Source organism: Ursus arctos, unplaced genomic scaffold, assembly GCF_023065955.2.
Source record: "Ursus arctos isolate Adak ecotype North America unplaced genomic scaffold, UrsArc2.0 scaffold_29, whole genome shotgun sequence".
Lineage (NCBI taxonomy): Eukaryota > Metazoa > Chordata > Mammalia > Carnivora > Ursidae > Ursus > Ursus arctos.
Window position 1 is genome coordinate 8,318,661 of NW_026622974.1, and position 18,612 is coordinate 8,337,272.

Here is an 18,612-nt window from a genome sequence, read left to right on the forward strand (position 1 = left end):
TACACCAGTCATGATCCAGGTGCACACAGGAGGGTGCACACAGCCCACACGGGGGATACCTCTGCGACACTGGCTCCGATAACCAAGGGTGTTTGTGCTACTGGGCCTCACAGGGCACATTCTGCATAAAGCCTTCAAGACCTGGAGATGTTACTGATCTACCTAATGCCACATAGAGTTAGGCAAAATGAAGAGACAGAGAAAGATGCTCCAAATGAAAGAAAAGACAAAAATTTCAAGAACAAAAGGAAAAAGAATGAAAACAAACCCCCAAACTGCAAACAAAATGGAGATAAGCAATCTGCCAGATAAAGTTCAGTGTAATAGTCATAAAAATGCTCATTGAACTGGGGACAGGAATGGATGAATACAGTGAGAACTTCCAACAAAGAGATTGAAAATATAAAGAAGAACCAGTCTGTGCTGAAGAATACAATAACCGAAATGAAAAACACACTAGAGAATCGACAAACAGATTAGATGATGCAGAAGAATGAGCTGCAATGTAGAAGACAGGGCAGTGGAAATCACCCAATCAGAGCATGAAAAATAACAACGAATAAAAAATGAGGATATTTTAAGGGGCCACTAGGACATCAAGAGTACGTACATTCATTATAGGGGTCCCAAGGAGAAAAGAGAAAGGGAAAGAAAACCTGTTTGAAGAAATAATGGCTGAAAACTTCCCTAACCTGGCAAAGGAAACAGACATCCAGGTCCAGGAAGCAGAGAGTTCCCAATAAGATGAACCCAAAGTGAATCACGCTAGACACATTATAATCAAAGTGTCAACTTTTAAAGATAAAGAATCTTAAAAGCGGCAAGAGAAAAAACCACTGGTTATGTACAAGGGAACACCCATAAGATTATTAGCTGTTTTCTTAGCAGAAACTTTACAGGCCAGAAGGAAGTGGCACAATCAGAGGGCTGAACGGAAACAACTTAAAACCAAAAATGCTCTAACCAGCAAGGATATCACTCAGAATAGGAGAGATAAAGAGTTTCCTAGGCAAGCACAGGCTAACGGAGTTCATCAACACCAAACTGGCCTTACGAGAAATGTTAAAGGGACTTCATTAAATGGTAAAGAAAAGGCCATAACTAGAAATTTAAAAATTATGAAAGCAAAAAAATCTCACTGGTAGAGGTAAACATATAGTAAAGGTAATAGATCAACAACTTACATAGCTAGTATGAAGGACAAAAGACAAAAGTAGTAAATTATCTTAATCTACAATAATTAGTCAAGGGATACTCAAAAAATAAGATGTGAAAAATGCAAAAACATAAAACATGGCAGGGAGAGTCTGGAGGTTAAACAACCTATGCGTCAACGAAGAAATCAAAGAAGGAATAAAAAGATACCTTGAGACAAATGACAATGGAACCACAACAACCAAAATGTATGGGACATAACAAAAGTAGTACTGTGTAAAAAAAAAAAAGAAAAAAAGAAAAAAGCAGTTCTGAGAGGGAAGTTCATAGTGATACAGGCCTAGCTCAAGAAATAAGAAAATTCCCAAATAAACAGTATAACTTTATACCTAAAGCAACTAGAAAAAAAGGAACAAAACCCAAAATTAGTAGAGGGAAGAAAACAATAAAGACTAGAGCAGAAATAAATGAAACAGAGATTTAAAAATATATAAAGAAATCAATGAAACTAAGAGCGGGTTCTTTAAAACACAAAACCAAAATTAATACACCTTTAGCCAGACTCATCAAGAAAAAAGAGAGGGCCCAAATAAATAAAATCAGAAATGAAAGAGAAGCACAAGAGATGCCACAGAAATACAAAGGACCATAAGAGACTTCCACAAAAATTACATGTCATGAATGAAACAATCTAGAAGAAATGGATAAATTCCTAGAAACACACAACTTTCCAAGACTGAATTACAAAGAAATAGAATATATGAACAGATTCATTGCTAGTAGTAAAATTGAATCAGTAATCAAGAACTCCCAACAAATAGAAGTCTGGAACCAGACAGCTTCACTGGTGAATTACACCAAACATTTAAAGAAGAGTTAATATGTATCCTTCTGAAACTATTCCAAAAAATAAAGAACAAGAAACACTTTCAAACTTATTCTATGGGTCCAGCATCACGCTGACACCAAAACCAAAGACCCCACAAAAAAAGAAAACTACAGGCCAATATCTCCGATGAACACCTATGCAAATATTAGCAGCAAACAATCTTAAAACCTGCATGGGACCACAAAAGGACCCAAATAACCAGAGCAATCTAGAGAAAAAAGAACAACACTGGCATTATCACACTCTCAGATTTCTAACTATACTACAAAGGTCTAGTAGTCAGAATGTTACTCTCACAAAAATAGACACTTAGATCAATAAAACAGACCAGAGAGTCCAGGAATAAACCCATGCTTACATAGTCAATTAATCTGTGATCAAATTGCAGGGATCTCTTCAATAAATGATGCTGGGAAAACTGGACAACTACATGCAAAAGAATGAACCCAGATCACTTTCTTACATCACATACAAAAATAACTTTAAATGGATTAAAGATCTAAATGTCAAACAGAAGGGGGAATGAACCACGAGAGTCTGTGGACCCTGGGAAGCAAACTGAGGGCTTCAGAGGGGAGGGAGGTGGGGGATTGGGACAGGCCAGTGATGGGTATTAAGGAGGGCACATATTGCATGGTACACTGGGTGTTATATGCAAATAATGAATCACGGAACATTGCATCAAAAACTGGGGATGTACTGTATGGTGACTAATATAACAAAATAAAGGATATATATATATATATATATATATATATCTAAATATATATATACCTAATTTTATATATATATATATATATATAAATGTCAAGACTGGAAAGTATAAAGCTCCTAGGAGGAGGACACATATGCAGCACACTCTTGGACATCAGTCTTAGCAATATCTGTTTTGGATTTATCTCCTCCAGCAAGGGCAACAAAAGCAAACAAATGGGACTACACAAAACTAAAAAATTTTGCACAGCAAAGAAAACCAGCAGCATAGTGAAAAAACAACTTATTGTATGAGAGAAGACATTCACAAATGATATAACTGTTAATGGGTTAATATTCAAAATATATGAACTCACACAACTCAATATTAACAAAAAACCAAAATAACCAAGTTAAAAAATGGCCAGAGGACCTGAACAGACATTTCTACAAAAAAACACCAAATATAGATGGCGAACAGATACATAAGATATGCAACATTACTAATAATTAGGAAGTGCAAATCAAAACCACAATGCGATATCACTTTATACCTGTCAGAATGACTAGTACCCCCCCCTCAAAAAAGCAAGAAATAACAAGTATTGAGGAGGATGTGGAGAAAAACAAAACCTTGTGCACTATTGATGGAATGCAAAATGGTATAGCCACAATGGAAAACAGTATGGAGGTTCCTGAAAAAATTAAAAATAGAACTACCATGTGATCCAGCACTTCCACTTCTGGGTATTTATCTGAAGAAAACAAAAACACTAACTTGAAAAGATTTTTTTTTGCCTCTATGTACATTGCGGAAGTATTTACAATAGTCAAGATACAGATACAACCTGTGTCTATCATACACGAATGGATAAAGAAGATGTGGCATATATATATGGAGATGTGGTATACACACACACACACACACACACACACACACACACGAATATTACTCAGCCATAAAAAGAATCAAATCTTACCATTTGTGACAACATGAATGGACCTGGAGGGTATTAAGCTAAGTGAAATAAGCCAGTTAGAGAAAGACAAATACTGTATGATTTCACTTATATGTGAAATCTAAAAAACAAAACAAATGAAACAAAACAGATTCACAGTTACAGAGAAGAATCTGGTGGTTGCCAGAGGGAAGAGAGTGGAAGGATGGGCAAAGTGGAGGAAGGAGAATAAAAGGTACAAGCTTCCAGGTATGAAATAAACAAAACATGGGGATGCAATGTACAACATAGAGAATACAGATAATAATATTGTAACAACTTTGTATGGTAGAAATACTAGTTTAATTTATCCTGGTGTTCACAGTAAAGGACAGGCAGGGCTAGGTAGGAAGAGATAGGTAGGGGGCTACTGACCAGGCTCAAGAAATCCCAGATGAGGAGAAATGTTACAGATGAGATATTTTCATCAAAGTTACAAGCAAAACCAGAGCTAAGGGAATGTAAGGAGACCATCTTGTTTGTTTCAAATGTTATAGACAAGATATTTTCATGAAAGTTACAAATTGGCCACTGAAATTTACCAAACTTGAAGGGGAAATAAACATGGTGTTACCACTAGTGAGGTCAAGTTCTCTGGTCAGTTTTCTGTAAAAGACCCACCAAAAAAGCCCTCAATGGCAACCTATTAGGGACTCCTCTTACCCTAGAGAGTTTTTTCCTTTCCTTTCTGTTCTTACCTTCACTTAATAAACTTTCACTTCACCCTTTTGTGTCTAGGAGATTCATTCTTCAACTCGGTGAGACAAGAACCCTGCAATTCTGCAACAACCTAGTGTAATAATGTATATATGTTGAATCACCATATCGTACACCTCAAACTCCTATAATATTGTATGTCGACTGTACTAAAAAATATCTGATTGACAAAGGGCACATGCTCTGTAGTTTTAATACAACACAACCAACATGTACATCTCATTTAGGTATGCATATTAACCTTTTTTTCTTTTGTCCTTTTCAGCTCTGATTATGATTGACAATTCTTGCTATAAAGGTACCATATGCAACCTTTTTGGAAGAAAAAATATTAAAAGATGGCAAAGGCAGGTCTATAAAGCAGGTCTATAGTGAGAATAAATATTTAGAAGATTGTTACTATGTGACAGACACTATACAGTGTAAAGATTTCTTTCAGACTCAAGAAACTGAAGTTCAGCCAGGTTTAGTTAGTTTACCCAAGATCCAACAAAAAAGTAAATGGCTGTGCTGTTTCAGAAACCCAGGTCTGCTTGATTCCAAACAGCAAGGCAGTTTTAGTGTTTAGATTTGTAATTCTTACAATTCATAGTTTTGAGAATTAAATGACATAATTTCTTTAAAAAGCATTAGGCACAGTAGTTGGCAGTCAACAAATGTTGCTCTCCACACATCTGTCTGGAATTGGGTCTATTTAAACAGTGGGGGAGAAAGCTGGCTGAATTACACTTGTTTCCAACTCTTCTAAGAAATGCTCATGTTTGATTACAGTAATCCCATGTCCTTCATTGAAGCTCGAAAAAATGCCTGGCAAAATTTCAAATCATGACTATTTCTCCCCCTGCTCAAGTAAAGGGATTTAGATATCGTAGTCAGCTGACAGAGGCTAAATGAACCAATAATTTATTTCTGTAAAATATAATTTTTTGTGTGTGTGCCTAGGGTTTTGTTTTTTTCCCACGAACAAATGCTTGTGATTCCTTAAGAACTTTGCAAGGTAAACTACGGGGGTCCCAGGAGCAGCTGGGCCTCTGAGGGTTGAAAGTAAGAGGTCTCTTTCTGTTCTCTGTTTCTGTCTCTTGCCATCTGTTTTCTGTTATGTCCCCCAGAACCTGCTGCTCCGCACAAAGCAACACCTCATCGCCCCCGCGGAAAGTGGGGCAACACAGGCTCACAATACAGGCTCACTTTGCTTATGAGCAAAAAACTTCGTATCCATCTGGGGCGACAAACCATACAAAACGGCCGTCCCAGCTGTGCAGAACTTCAAGGCGAAGGAGTAGCCGCAGCTCTTCCGGATTCCTTCCTCTTCAGCCTACTGCACCTGGACGCGGGTGGCGCGCGACTCCTCAGCCCTGACGTCACCGCACCTGGCACCAGCTGGGGTGCCGGGTAGTGAGACGGGACGCGGAGGGGGCGGGGCAGGGAGAACGAGGGGTTCTCGCGAGACTTCTCTCCTCCCGGGTCCAGCTCCCGGCACCTTCCCGGCCTCTGTGGGGTCTCCACCTCAGTTTTCGGTGTCGCGTTCTAGAACGACGGTTGTCGAAGGGAGCGGCGGGAGGCGGGCTTCGGGGCTCGGCCGGCGCTCCGGGTTGGAGCGGGCGGCCTGGACATACCGGCAGGTCCCACCCCTGCTGCGGGAACGACCGGGGTTTGGGAAAGCCGCCGTCTGTGCGGGCGGGGGAGGGCCCTCCCGCCGCAGCGGCTTCGGCGGAGGCCAGGCGCGAGGAACCGCGGCTGTCGCTTCTTGCTCGCGGGCCGCGCCGACGGGACTGTCCGGGAAACGCCGCGGGCGGATGGAGGCGCCTCTTCGCCCCGCCTGAGCTCAGGAGGGGCAGGAGCAGAGCGCGGAGCCCGCCTCCCGCCGCAAGTGCGGCCGCGCGATCAGCCAGAGGAGGAGCAGGGGGCGCCGGGCTTCTCCCCGCGGGAGCCCCCAGCATGGGTAAGAGACTCGCGGGCGCTTCCCGCCGCCCGGCTGGACCTCGGCGATTCGGGCAGGCGGTTCCCCTTGTAGGTCTCCGCAGGGAGGGACCGGGGTCAGCCCTCCCCACCGCCCCTCCTCGCGCTGCCTTCCACCTTGCTCTTGTCGCGGAGAAACTGGTCGGAGGGCTTTCGGGTGCTTTCTCCTGCGCTCCCCTCCTCGCCTCTTCCTGCTCTCGGGAAAAGTGAGGGAATGGGGGAGGGGCACCCGGTCCCCTCTCCTCGCCCACTGCCCAGCTAACCTTAGCCCGAACTGCCCTCTCTTCCCCAGCGTCCTCCTTCCCTCCCCACTTCTGATCGGATGGGGGAGGGCGATGGAAAAACTTGACAAAGTAGCACTTTTAACTTCTTCATCTTCTGCTAGGCTTTGTATAGATTGGCCTTTTAATAAGTTTTCCGTTTGTTGTTATTAGGAAAGGTAATTTTTTTCCTCCGCCAAAACTTTCAAGGGAGGGATGTCTCAAGGACAGGGAAGCTTGAGTATTTATTTTGTTTTTACCTAGGCAAGTGTGTTGGCACTTAAATATTAAATCTCTTCCTGAGGACTGAGTTAGGGTTTGATAGGATTTCAGTGTTGAACCCTTTGAGAAGCTGTTTCCTGTTTGGAGTTAGACTTCCTTGCGAGAGGAGAGAAAAGTACAAGGCCTTATATGTTATTTACTATGTGCTTTAAAGTTTTGTTTGGAGCTAGAAAAAGCAGAATGTGTTGCAGCCTGGTTTGAAAGGGAGTTTTGTTGAGTAGTGTAACAGTTCTTTTGATAACACATTTCGGTGTGGGCTAGACACTCTCTTAATCCTTTAAAAATTAAAAGCAATTTAAAGGAAGTGTGTGTGCCATTATAAATGTGTGCCATTATAAAATATAAATTTGTGCCACTGACGAGCGTAAGCATGCTCTATGAGAATAATCCCAGGTTGGTTTTGTAGAGTAAATCAGGAGGACTCTCTCATTTTTTGTAGTTGAGAGTTGGTACTCTTCATATCAGCACACTGTTAACCGAAATTAATAATTCATGCAACTAACAAATGATTTAGAAGCAGGACAAATACAGACTACTGCTGATGTGGCACCTTCTGCCCACACAATGTTTTGTGGGAAATGCTTTAAGCACAGTGTTTACAGATCCTCACTTAGCTCTTCTGTATTTTGCTAGACTTCTACTTTTATGTCTTTCAGGTAGCTTTTGTACACAAAGTGCTCTTAAATCTCCAGACAGTAAAACCTTTGCTGTTTGGAACTTTCACATGAATTCCTTTCTAATTGATTAGTTGAGTTTACTGAGTATTTTGAGGGTTCATTCCTTTAAGCATCAAATTATAAAACCACTTTCACTGATTTGGATGAAAATCATACTAAAATATGTAATTATTTTTTGTCTTAAATAGGATGCAGAGTGTAATTAAACCTTTTGATGGCCTAGGGTCATCATTTATGACCCATCAGTTACCGTGATGCCTTGAGGGGTGTGTTGGACTGTGTATAGGACTGTTGGTAGATTCCTTTGCATTTTGAAGTTACTTAAATAAATATTTTTCTGCTTTCCTATTGGTTGGTTGTCACTGTGATTAGTGCCCCCTTCACTTTCCCTTTTCTAATTTTTCTACAAGTGTAGGAATCATATTCACATTTGTAATTCTGCATAAGGGGAAAATAAGTATGTTCTTATTTAGTGTGTGAGATGTTATCTTGAGGAAAATTAGCATCAATATTTTGACATTGGAGTATCTATTTTAATTGTTCAGAGGCCTTTTCTTAGTGACTTCTCTTGCTCTATTCTGGTTAGGCAATTTGCCACATTATCTAGGTAAAGTGTGATGTTTGTATGCTCTCAACTTGACTACACAGCATGTGTTTTGAAGATTGATTGCTTGGGGGCATTTGTAGTTAATTTTTGAAAGGTATTTGTCAGACATTTCCATATGAATGTATACTTTACATTTATTGGTCATGTAATAATTCATTCAAACTCGTTTAAAAGGAGTTTCCCCTTTAATATAAATCTCATTTGCTTGGTTTTGTTATAAGCAGTCTTTATTTTGTATGATTTAAGATGGCAGCTTAAAATAGTTATATGTTATTTTATCTGGTGTGTCGCAGAATAAAAAAATTAATTTCTTTGTTTTGAAATAACTTGAATACCTATTAAGTGATGGTTCCTACCATGTGCACTCTTTAGGTAGCATAGCTAGAGAGTTAAGAGCAGAGCTCTGGACTCGGACAGCTTAAAGCAAATCTTGGCTCTTCCACCTGTTAGCTGTTGTGACTGAGCAAGTTACTTAACCTGTCTCTGCTTCAGTTTCTTACTCTGTAAATGCAGTAAAAATAACCTCATAGGTTGTTGTGGGGATTGGATGAGCTAATGCTTGTAAAGTGTTTGGAACATGGCCAGTGTTGATTGCTGTTATTTTCATTTTCAAATGATTTCCCTAATTCTTGCACCAACTTATAAAAACAATTCTTAATTTTTGAGCTTTTTAGGAGCCATATTGCATTTACAGGATTGGTGGGATAAGATGTTTTGTAGTAATGCAGAAATTCATTTTTTTTCCTCAGAAATTTAATTTTATGTATCCTTATAAAAATTATGTAGGAAGATTTTTTCCAATATTGATTATATTTTGAAAAAGTCTATTATTGATAGTAAGTTTAGTAGTTTCTGGAAAAGTAAATGGGATGAGTACGAGGAGAGACTAGTTTCCTTGAATTTTATGTTAAACTAAAGCACTGCTTTTAGTTTCTTCATTTGTTAAATATACAAGAATGTTTAACATTAAAAATTTGAGGTACTCTCTGTGAAATTATTTGGGTAGAGTTTAGAGATATAGAAAGGCAAAACTTAACTTTTCTTATTCCAGAAATACAGATCTGCATTTTGGAGGAGAAAAGACAGTGAATGACACAAAGTGTTAAAATATGTGAATTTTTATTTTTGAAAAAGTAAGTGGATTTTAAGGATTGAATTTCTGTTAATTTTAGGTAAGGTAATGAACTTCTTAAAGGGTTTTTTTTTTTTTTAAGCTCACATATGGCCAATCAACATGTTTAAATTATGAGGCAGTGTTAATGGACAGGAAAGTGCAATTGGATTAGAGATGATCTGTGCACCAATGTAATAGAGTGATTTATTTCCTTATTTTACTTTGTTGCACTATTTGGAGAAAATCTTGATTCATGAAGATAAGTAGTGGCAAATGGAAATTGCCTGCTAAGGGCTCACCTTTCAGTCTCAGGATTTACTTCAGTTAAACTAATCCAGAGCATGAACTAGGAATATTAGGAAATTTTTGTTTCAAATTTGGATCACTAACAAAACTAATAATAAGTTGTATTCCTTAATTACTAAGTACTAGTGATCAGGTTTTTCTAAGTGTTTCAAATTTTGCATAGTTACAGTTATATAAAATCCCATTAAGGGTGGAAATTCACACTGATAATATTTTATATTTTCCTATGGAAACTAGCCTGACATATGCCATATACTTCTCTAAATGAGGAGTTTGCAAAGTAAAGTGATGTCACATTAACTTAATAAAATACAACTTTTAAGGCATTTGAGATAAAAACAGAGTTGTTAAACATGAAGTGCTTTTGGTTCATTCCATTTGCTAATGAAAAAATACCTCCAGATTTTTATTTGTATGTAATCCAGACCTGTGATTTTTTTTGCCCTCTCATCTGTGATAGAATATCCTTTTTTATGAAATGTACTTCATTCCGAATCGATGAGTGTGATACATTGCATCAATAAAAGAAAGGACTAAGAACCATATTATCATTTCAATAGATGCAGAAAAAGCATTTGACAAAGTACAACATATATTCATGATAAAAACCCTCCACAAAGTATGTTTAGCAGGAACATACCTGAACATAATAAAAGCCATCTATGAAAAAACACAGCTAACATCTTGCATGGGGAAAAACTGAGAGCTCCTCCTCTAAGGTCAGGAACAAGACAAGGAAGGATGTCTACTCTCAACCACTTTTATTTAGCATAGTACTGAAGTCCTAGCCACAGCAATCACACAACAAAAAGAAATAAAAGGCATCCAAATTTGTAATGAAGAAGTAAAACTTTCCCTATTTGCAGGTGACATGATACTTTATATAGAAAACCTGACTCTACCAAAAAACTGCTAGAACTGATAAATAAATTCAGTGAAGTCACAGGATACAAAATCAATGTACAGAAATCTGTTGCATTTCTATACACCAATAAGGAAGCAGCAGAAAGTGAAATTAAGAAAACAGTCCTATTTACAGTTGTACCAGAAATAATAAGATGCCTAGGAATGAACCTAACCAAAGAGGTGAAAGGCCTGTACTTTGAAAACTATAAAACACTGATGAAAGACACTGAAGACGACACAAAGAAATGGAGAGGCATTCCATGATCATGGATTAGAAGAATAAACATTTAAAAATGTCTGTACTACCTAAAGCAATCTACACATTTAATGCAATCCCTATCCAAATACCAACAGCATTTTTCACAGAACTAGAACAAGCTGTTCTAAAGTTTGTGTGGAACACGAAAGACCCTGAATAGCCAAAGCAGTCTTGAAAAAGAAAAGCAAAGCTGGAGCCATCACAATTCTGGACTTCAAGTTACGTTACAAAGCTGTAGTAATCAAAATAGTATGGTACTGGTACAAAAATAGATACATAGATCAATGGAACAGAATAGAAAATCCAGAAATAAACCTACAATTATAAGGTCAATTAATCTTTGACAAAGCAGAAAAGAATATCCAGTGGGAAAAAGACAGTCTCTTTAACAAATGGTGTTGGGAAAAGTGGGAACAATTTGCAAAAGAATGAAATGGACCGCTTTCGTACACCATACACAGGAATAAATTCAGAAAGGATTAAAACTAAATATGAGTCCTGAAACCATAAAAATCCTAGGAGAGAACATAGGCAGTAACTTCTTTGATATCATAGCAACTTCTTTCTAGATATGTCTCCTGAGACAAGGGAAAATAAAAGCAAAAATGAACTGTTGGGACTACATCAAAATAAAAAGTTTCTGCACAGCAAAAGAAGCAATCAACAAAATTAAAAGGCAAGAATGGAGAAGATATTTGCAAATGATACATCTGATAAAGAGTTAGTATCCAAACTATATAAAGAACTTAGAAAACTCAACACCCAAATACCAAATAATCCAAATAACCAATGGGCAGCATACATGAATAGACATTTTTCTAAAGAAGACATACAGTAGCCAGCAGTGACATGAAAAGGTGCTCAACATCACTTATTATCAGGCAAATGCAAATCAAAACTATAATGAACTATCACCTCACACCTGTCAGAATGGCTAAAATCATCAACACGAGAAACAACAGGTGTTCATGAGGATGTGGAGAAAAAGGAACATTGATGCACTGTTCGGGGGAATCCAGACTTGGTGCAAGCACTCTGGAAAGCAGTATGGAGGTTTCTCAAAAGAGGTTAAAAATAGAACTACCTTATGGTTCAGCATTTGCACTGCTAAGTATTTACCCAAAGAATACAAAAATACTTATTCAGAGGGCTACATGTACCTCTGTGCTTATTGATTGATTTGATTGAGAGAAGAATAGTGGGGGGCAGAGAGAGAGAGAGAGAAAATCCTAAGCAGGGCTCCATACCCAGCACAGATCCTGACACGGGGCTCAGTCTCGTGACCCTGAGATCATGACCTGAGCTGAAATCATGAGTGAGATGCTTAACCGACTGAGCCACCCAGGCATCCCAGGCAGCCCCAGCACCCCTATGTTTATAATTATAATTATTGTAAATAATTACAATATTCAAGTTATGGAAACAGTCCGAGTGTCCACTGACTGATGAATGGATAAAGAAGATGTGGCATATATATACATGTGTGTGCACACACACACGATGGAATATTATTCAACCATAGAAAAGAATGAAATCTTGCCATTTGCAGTGACATGAATGGAGCTAGAGAGCATAATGCTAAGTGTAATAAGTCAGAGAAAGAAAAATACCATATGATTTCACTCATGTGAAGGGAAAGAAGAGACAACGTGAGAAACAGACTTTAGATTATAGAGAACAAACTGAGGGTTACCATAGGGAAGGTGGGTGGCGGATGGGTGAAGTATTTGATAGGGATTAAGGACTGCACTTGTGATGAGCACTGGATGTTGTATGGAAGTGTTGAATCACTATATTGTACACCTGAGACTAATACAACACAGTGTGTTAACTAACTGGAATTAAAAACTTAAAACATGTATTTTAAGTATGATAAATGTTTAATTTTCTGATGTGTATGTAAAAAGGGGTGTCATGGCAAGGGCTTGAAGATAGGCAGAAAAAGATGTAATGACTCGTGATTTGGTTGAGAAGAGGACAAAGCTGCAGTTTTGTTTTCTAGGTAAACTGGTGAAGCAAGGTGTTAAAGATCTGAAAGTGTTCAGTTTGTGTTCAAAAGAGAAAGGGTGAATAAAATCTAATATGATGTGATTGAAATTAGGTAAATTGGGTTGTTATTATTATGGTGGATCTGTGACTTGCTTAGTTGTAGGATTTGATATCCAGCTATTAGGTTGATCTCAAGTAGGATTTTGGTCTTTCTAGGTGGAGGAGAGGCCAAAACACTGGTCTGGGTAATCTGGATAGAGGTCCATATATTCCTGTAGTCAGTCTGTTAACATGAGGGACGTGTAGTAAAAGGCAGTGTATAGACAAATAGCTGGAGTGGGATGCCTTGGTGTGGGAGTGGGATGGTGGTTGGTAGCAGGCACTAGGTAGACATTCAGACTGACATCCTGTGGGAAAGGGGAGGAAATGGGGTTTGGCAGCAGGCCTTGAAGACCTAGCCATAAGGAAACAAACCAGACAGGGCTCAGATTTTTATGAGATACAAGGTAGGTATTTGTTCCCAGGCACAAAAATGAACTTGGTTATTGGAATTGTTTAGGATGAGCCAAGCAGTAATACTGAAAGATGCTGAGCTCCAAAGCTATAGCTCTTACATATTTTCTGTTTTGAGAGTATACTAGTAGTTTGTGTTCGTACCTGGATCTGGGGATAACTGGGGTGGAATGAGATTCTCTGTCTAAATGCTTGAGAGGGTATTCACTGGTCACAGTCTGGGATTCTTTCTGTTTATTCAGTCCCAGGGATTTGATGTGTCTGCTTTTTCTTTGCTGTTCTTTTTCACCTGAGTTCCTCCTCTTTCAGACCCATTGCAAAGCAGATTACAGTTTCAGCCTACCATTCCGTTTTAGAAATAAGCACACAATCCTTAACAAGTGTTGAGTAGTTGTAACTACCAATATAATATTAAACAGGCAAGTAAGACATAAGCAATTTGAAAGTATCAATAATTATTGGTTTCTTGGTTCACTGAAGTCGAGTTTGGGTATTTGTTAGAAAGACTTGGGTTTTTGTTTTTTGTTTTTGGAAAGTGCATCTGTCCTTTTCACTCCTCCTACCATACTCCCTTTCCTCCAGTTTTCTTTTAGGTTCATGTTAGATACTTAGACTAGTTCAGAGTCATTTAATACCATTGTTAAGCAGATAAAATTCCCTTCATACTCTTACTAGGGCTTCTCTGACCCAAGACTGTGTTATAATAACTAGTTGATCCTTGAACAACTCCGGGGTTAGGGGTGCTGAACGCCCCCTTCCCCCCAAGTTGAAAATTCCAGTATAACTTTGATTGATTCCCCTAAGACTCGCTAATAGACTACTTTTGGTCAGAAGCCTTACTGATAAAACAGTCAATTAACACATATTTTGTATGTTGCATGTATTATCTATTGTAGTCTTAAAATAAGCTAGAGAAAAAAAAATGTTATTAAAATTGAATGGGGGCATCTGGCTGGCTTATTTTTAGAGTGTGGGACTCTTGATCTTGGGGTCCTGTGAGTTCAGACCCCATGTTGGGCCTAGAGCTTACTTAAAAAAAAAGTCAGAAGGAAGAGAAAATATATTTGCAGTATCATGCTCTATTTATATAAAAAAAAAAAATCTGTGTATAAATGGACCTGGGCAGTTCAAACCTGTGTTCGTGGGTCTAATGTACTTTCATTTTTCAGTCAGAGACTCTGGTTTTAGCTCCAAGTGAGGTAGGCATTTTCCTTTTGGGGTCCTAAAAGTTTCCTCCTTTGGACTAAATTTGACATTGTTTCTTTTTTGTTTTATTTTGGCTTTTGTTTGTTTCTGAAGGTCTTGGTACCTGGATGATGTTCTCTCTCAGTGACAGATTTCATTCAACTGAAAATGTATTTACTAGTTGTTTGCATTTAAAAGGACTTTTACTCCAAGAGGAAGCTCTGCTTTTAAAAAATTTATTGTTCTAAATTGATATGTAGCCTAAGATATTGATCCTGTTGACAGATATGGCAGTGTTATATAGACTCTTTCTTTCCTAGAACCTCTATTTATACCATATCAGTCCTTTCCAGTGCCTCTAGGAGACTTGCATTTTATAATCTTTCAAATTCTATATCTGTTATTAAAGTTTCCATCATGATCCTATTCTCTTTCCCAACTAAGTTACAAAACAGAGGTGACTAATATGGGATCCTAAATTCCAGGATCTGTTTTAGTGTCTAGTAGCTCAGGTTCTTTTTGATGGTTTGGTGTTCAGGTAATTGCAAGAGAGTGACTGGGTGGCACCTAATTACTGGGAATTTCTAGTAGAAAAATACTTTATGTTAACAGTAACAAATAGTTACCACCAACATTAAGAGAAAGGTTCTGTTGCAAGGTCTTATGGTCAAGGAAAGGAGCTTTATATGAAAGATTAATCAAGAGGTATTTGCCTTGGGGCGCCTGGGTGGCACAGCGGTTAAGCGCCTGCCTTCGGCTCAGGGCGTGATCCCGGCATTATGGGATCGAGCCCCACATCGGGCTCCTCCGCTATGAGCCTGCTTCTTCCTCTCCCACTCCCCCTGCTTGTGTTCCCTCTCTCGCTGGCTGTCTCTATCTCTGTCAAATAAATAAATAAAATCTTAAAAAAAAAAAAGAGGTATTTGCCTTAATCTGAGGAACGTGATTAATGTCATGCTAGGCACTGGGGGGATTAGGACAAATATGTTTTGATGTCTTAAGTAGTTTATAGCAGTGTTATGGGTTGGGCCTATTACTGGAATCACTGGGATTCAAAAAAAAATTCCTCAACCCCTGGAGATTCTAACATAAATGCTCCTCTCTCTTCCTCCCTCCCAGTGTTGATGAATGTCATGAATGTTTTGGGATGGCTTGTAGTGCTATGATATGGATATGACTTAACATGATAGGAATAAAATAACACATGAATCATTAGAAATCCAAACAAGAGGGAATGTAGCACATTAAGAGGATGTATTCCATTTCAGATATGTTAAAATGTTACAGAAGCATGAGGAAGATCAGGATATAGATTCCTGTGTTAGAAGGCATTTGTTCCTCTCTCATTAGTTTGACCAGTGACATGGCAGTAGTCAAGATATTTATATATATGTATTTTTCCTATTCCTGGCACTGAGTCTTTAGAGTTAGGTACACTTAAGATCCTTTTACCTGAAATATTAAAACCGCCTTAACGTTCTTAGTATCTATCAGTGCCCTAGTACTGAGGCCAGAAATTTACCTAACATCTAGACTGACTTTAGTAACTGTAAGAGTGAAATTTCTAGAGCATTTATTTATCGTGATTATTATAATAAGTGCCAAATTGTTTGTTTTTGGTTTTAAGTATAGAAATTAATATATATGTTTGTTTGTTTTTTAAGATTATATTACTTGATTTTATTTTACACCAGGTGGTGGGCACAGAGCAGTCCTCCTTAAAGTTTACAATTAGCTTCACTCAGAACACTTTTAATAAGGCACATAAAAAGTATTCATCTTACAAGTTGTTCTGCAATCCAGATATACAGTAGCTTGGAAAACAATGTTCAGAAAACAAAAGCCAATGTAGAAAGACAGATTAAAACAACTAGAACTGTACAGGTTTTATATGGCTCTGTTTTTATAGTTTTCTTACCACATTATCAATGTCAGATCTGTTCCTTCAGTTGGCTCCATTGCTCGGAATTTAAATACCTTTCCTTTCAGGTTTCATTTCACCTTCTGGATCCATCCAGTATTCTTTAATATCAATTAGAACTTTCCCTTTAAAGTCCTGAACACTGACGTACCTCATTTTCCCTATCTGAAACATGTTATTGTCTCTTCTGCTGCTCTGCTCAGAGGATGACAGGGCTCTTGAAGTTTCACCAGTCTTGCTTCTTCACAGGTTTTTGTGGAGCAACTTGCTTTTTCCTCTTTAACTTTTTGTCAGCCTCACTGTTAGAATCGCTGCCAGAAGAGTTTGAAGAAACAAGTTCCTTTGATTTAGGCATTGCTGTCTGCTCTTACAGCCGAACTGCCTTCTGATCACTCACTTGCAACACAGAAGTTAATATATTTGTAGAATTGAGACCATCAGTCTTGGCTAAAGAATTTTAGGAAATACTAAAGTTGATCTTTCAAATGTATACTCTCCTACATGCTTCTTATTTATTCTGGAGTAGAAACTTTAAGTTCTTTAGAAATGTGTTCTCCTAATATCAGCTTTGTGTTAGACTTTAGTTTAAATTCCTACTCTGCTGCGTCAGGTTGCACTCTGTTGAGTATTTTGTCTTGCTGTTTTGGGGTGTGTGTGTATAAATAAGACAAAGACTCCATTTTTACTTAGCTATTAATCAGACCATTCTTATCTAACACATTTTATAAAGCAGTTAAAAAATTTGCCTTAAATGATGAAAATAAATCTGTTGAGAGTGCAGAATTTCAGAATGAATGTCAAATGAAGATGTAAAGGTGATATTTTAGATCCTAAGATAATTCCTTTCGTACAGATATTTCCTGAATTTCTCATATTCTTTATATTTAATTAAACCCAGTTGAATTTACAGTTAGAACCTCGTAGTGTAAAGCCTAAATAAAAACTCCTTTGTTATTCTCTTCATTTCATGTGTAATGAATGACCTTATTTGCCCTGAGCTCATTGTTGTCAGAGACTGTATCACTTATTCTACTAAAAAAATTTAACCCCCTTAATAATTAGCAGAAAATTGTAAGCCTGCTATGCATCCACTAAATCTGTGATTCAATAATACTTTAATTTGGAATAATTGGGGAGAGGGATCCAGCCAGTCTAATGAATAATACAAAATTTAAGTATATTGAAATATGTCCACCTAAACCAGGCTAACAAAATGCTGACTACTGGAGCTACTGTTTCAAGGTGGTATGAAGTCTAACTTTATTTTCAGAAATAAACTCTTTAGGGGCCCCTGGCTGGCTCAGTCAGATTGTGTGACTCTTGGTCTCAGGGTTGTGAGTTCAAGCCCCACATTGAGTGTAGAAATTATTTAAAAATAAAATTTTAAAAAAAGAAATAAATTCTTTAATCCTTTCTGTAAGACTCATTGAGTCTCTTAAATTCTTTTAATAGCGTAATTTGGGATAGTAAGTGTCTTGTCAGGTGGGTTGCTGATGGCTTACCCTGTCTGTGTTGCATTGATGTTACATTCTCCTAGTAAATAAAGGGAAAATTACCTATTTCACAAATCAGAGACATTTCTATGTAAGTCCCCAATTTATCGTGTTAAACAAATTTAAGTGTAAAGGCTTAAGTTGCTTAAACATTTGTTTAAAATAACTTAAACAATGTTGATTGAACTGTGAGATTATATCATCTTAAATGGGTGTTGCGAAGCAAGTATACACATGTTCTTTGAAGCATACTAACCTGATAAATTCCATAAATAATTAAAAGTTTACTAATAGCTATGTTAAAAAGTTAAAAGGAACAGGTAAAATTAATTTTAATATTTTGGATGTGTTGGGTTAAAGAAAATAATTATTTCCACATATATTCAGTATAAAAATTAATGAGATAGTTTACATTTTTTTTTGTCTTTGAAATCAGATATGCATGTTACATTTATCTAACATGTCCGTTTGGACTAGCCACAATTCAAGTGCTTAGTAGTCACGTGGCAGTTTTAGAATGTAAACCTTTAGGTTTGTTGTGAATCTAATGAGAATATATACAAAAATATTTCTAAGTTATTCAATTGCAAATTATTATATAAGGAATTGTACTATTTTAGGGTTTGTTAATGATAAACCATTTTTGGTTTTATCTGATTAATTCCGTATTAGATATTTAATTAGTGATG

At 37.6% G+C, this 18,612-nt stretch overlaps 1 protein-coding gene and 1 pseudogene across 1 annotated transcript in view; one reads left to right on the forward strand and one right to left on the reverse strand.

The window, feature by feature from the left end:
• Nucleotides 1-4,637: 4,637 nt before the first annotated feature.
• CD2AP (CD2 associated protein) overlaps nt 4,638-18,612 on the forward strand; it is a 121,009-nt gene continuing 107,034 nt past the window's right edge. The window contains exon 1 of the mRNA XM_026507290.4: nt 4,638-6,394. Within this exon, the coding sequence (XP_026363075.1) occupies nt 6,391-6,394 (4 nt within the window). The 5' untranslated portion in view covers nt 4,638-6,390. The remainder of the gene's footprint in view (nt 6,395-18,612) is intronic.
• Nucleotides 16,413-16,785, reverse strand: LOC123001485 (activated RNA polymerase II transcriptional coactivator p15-like; annotated as a pseudogene).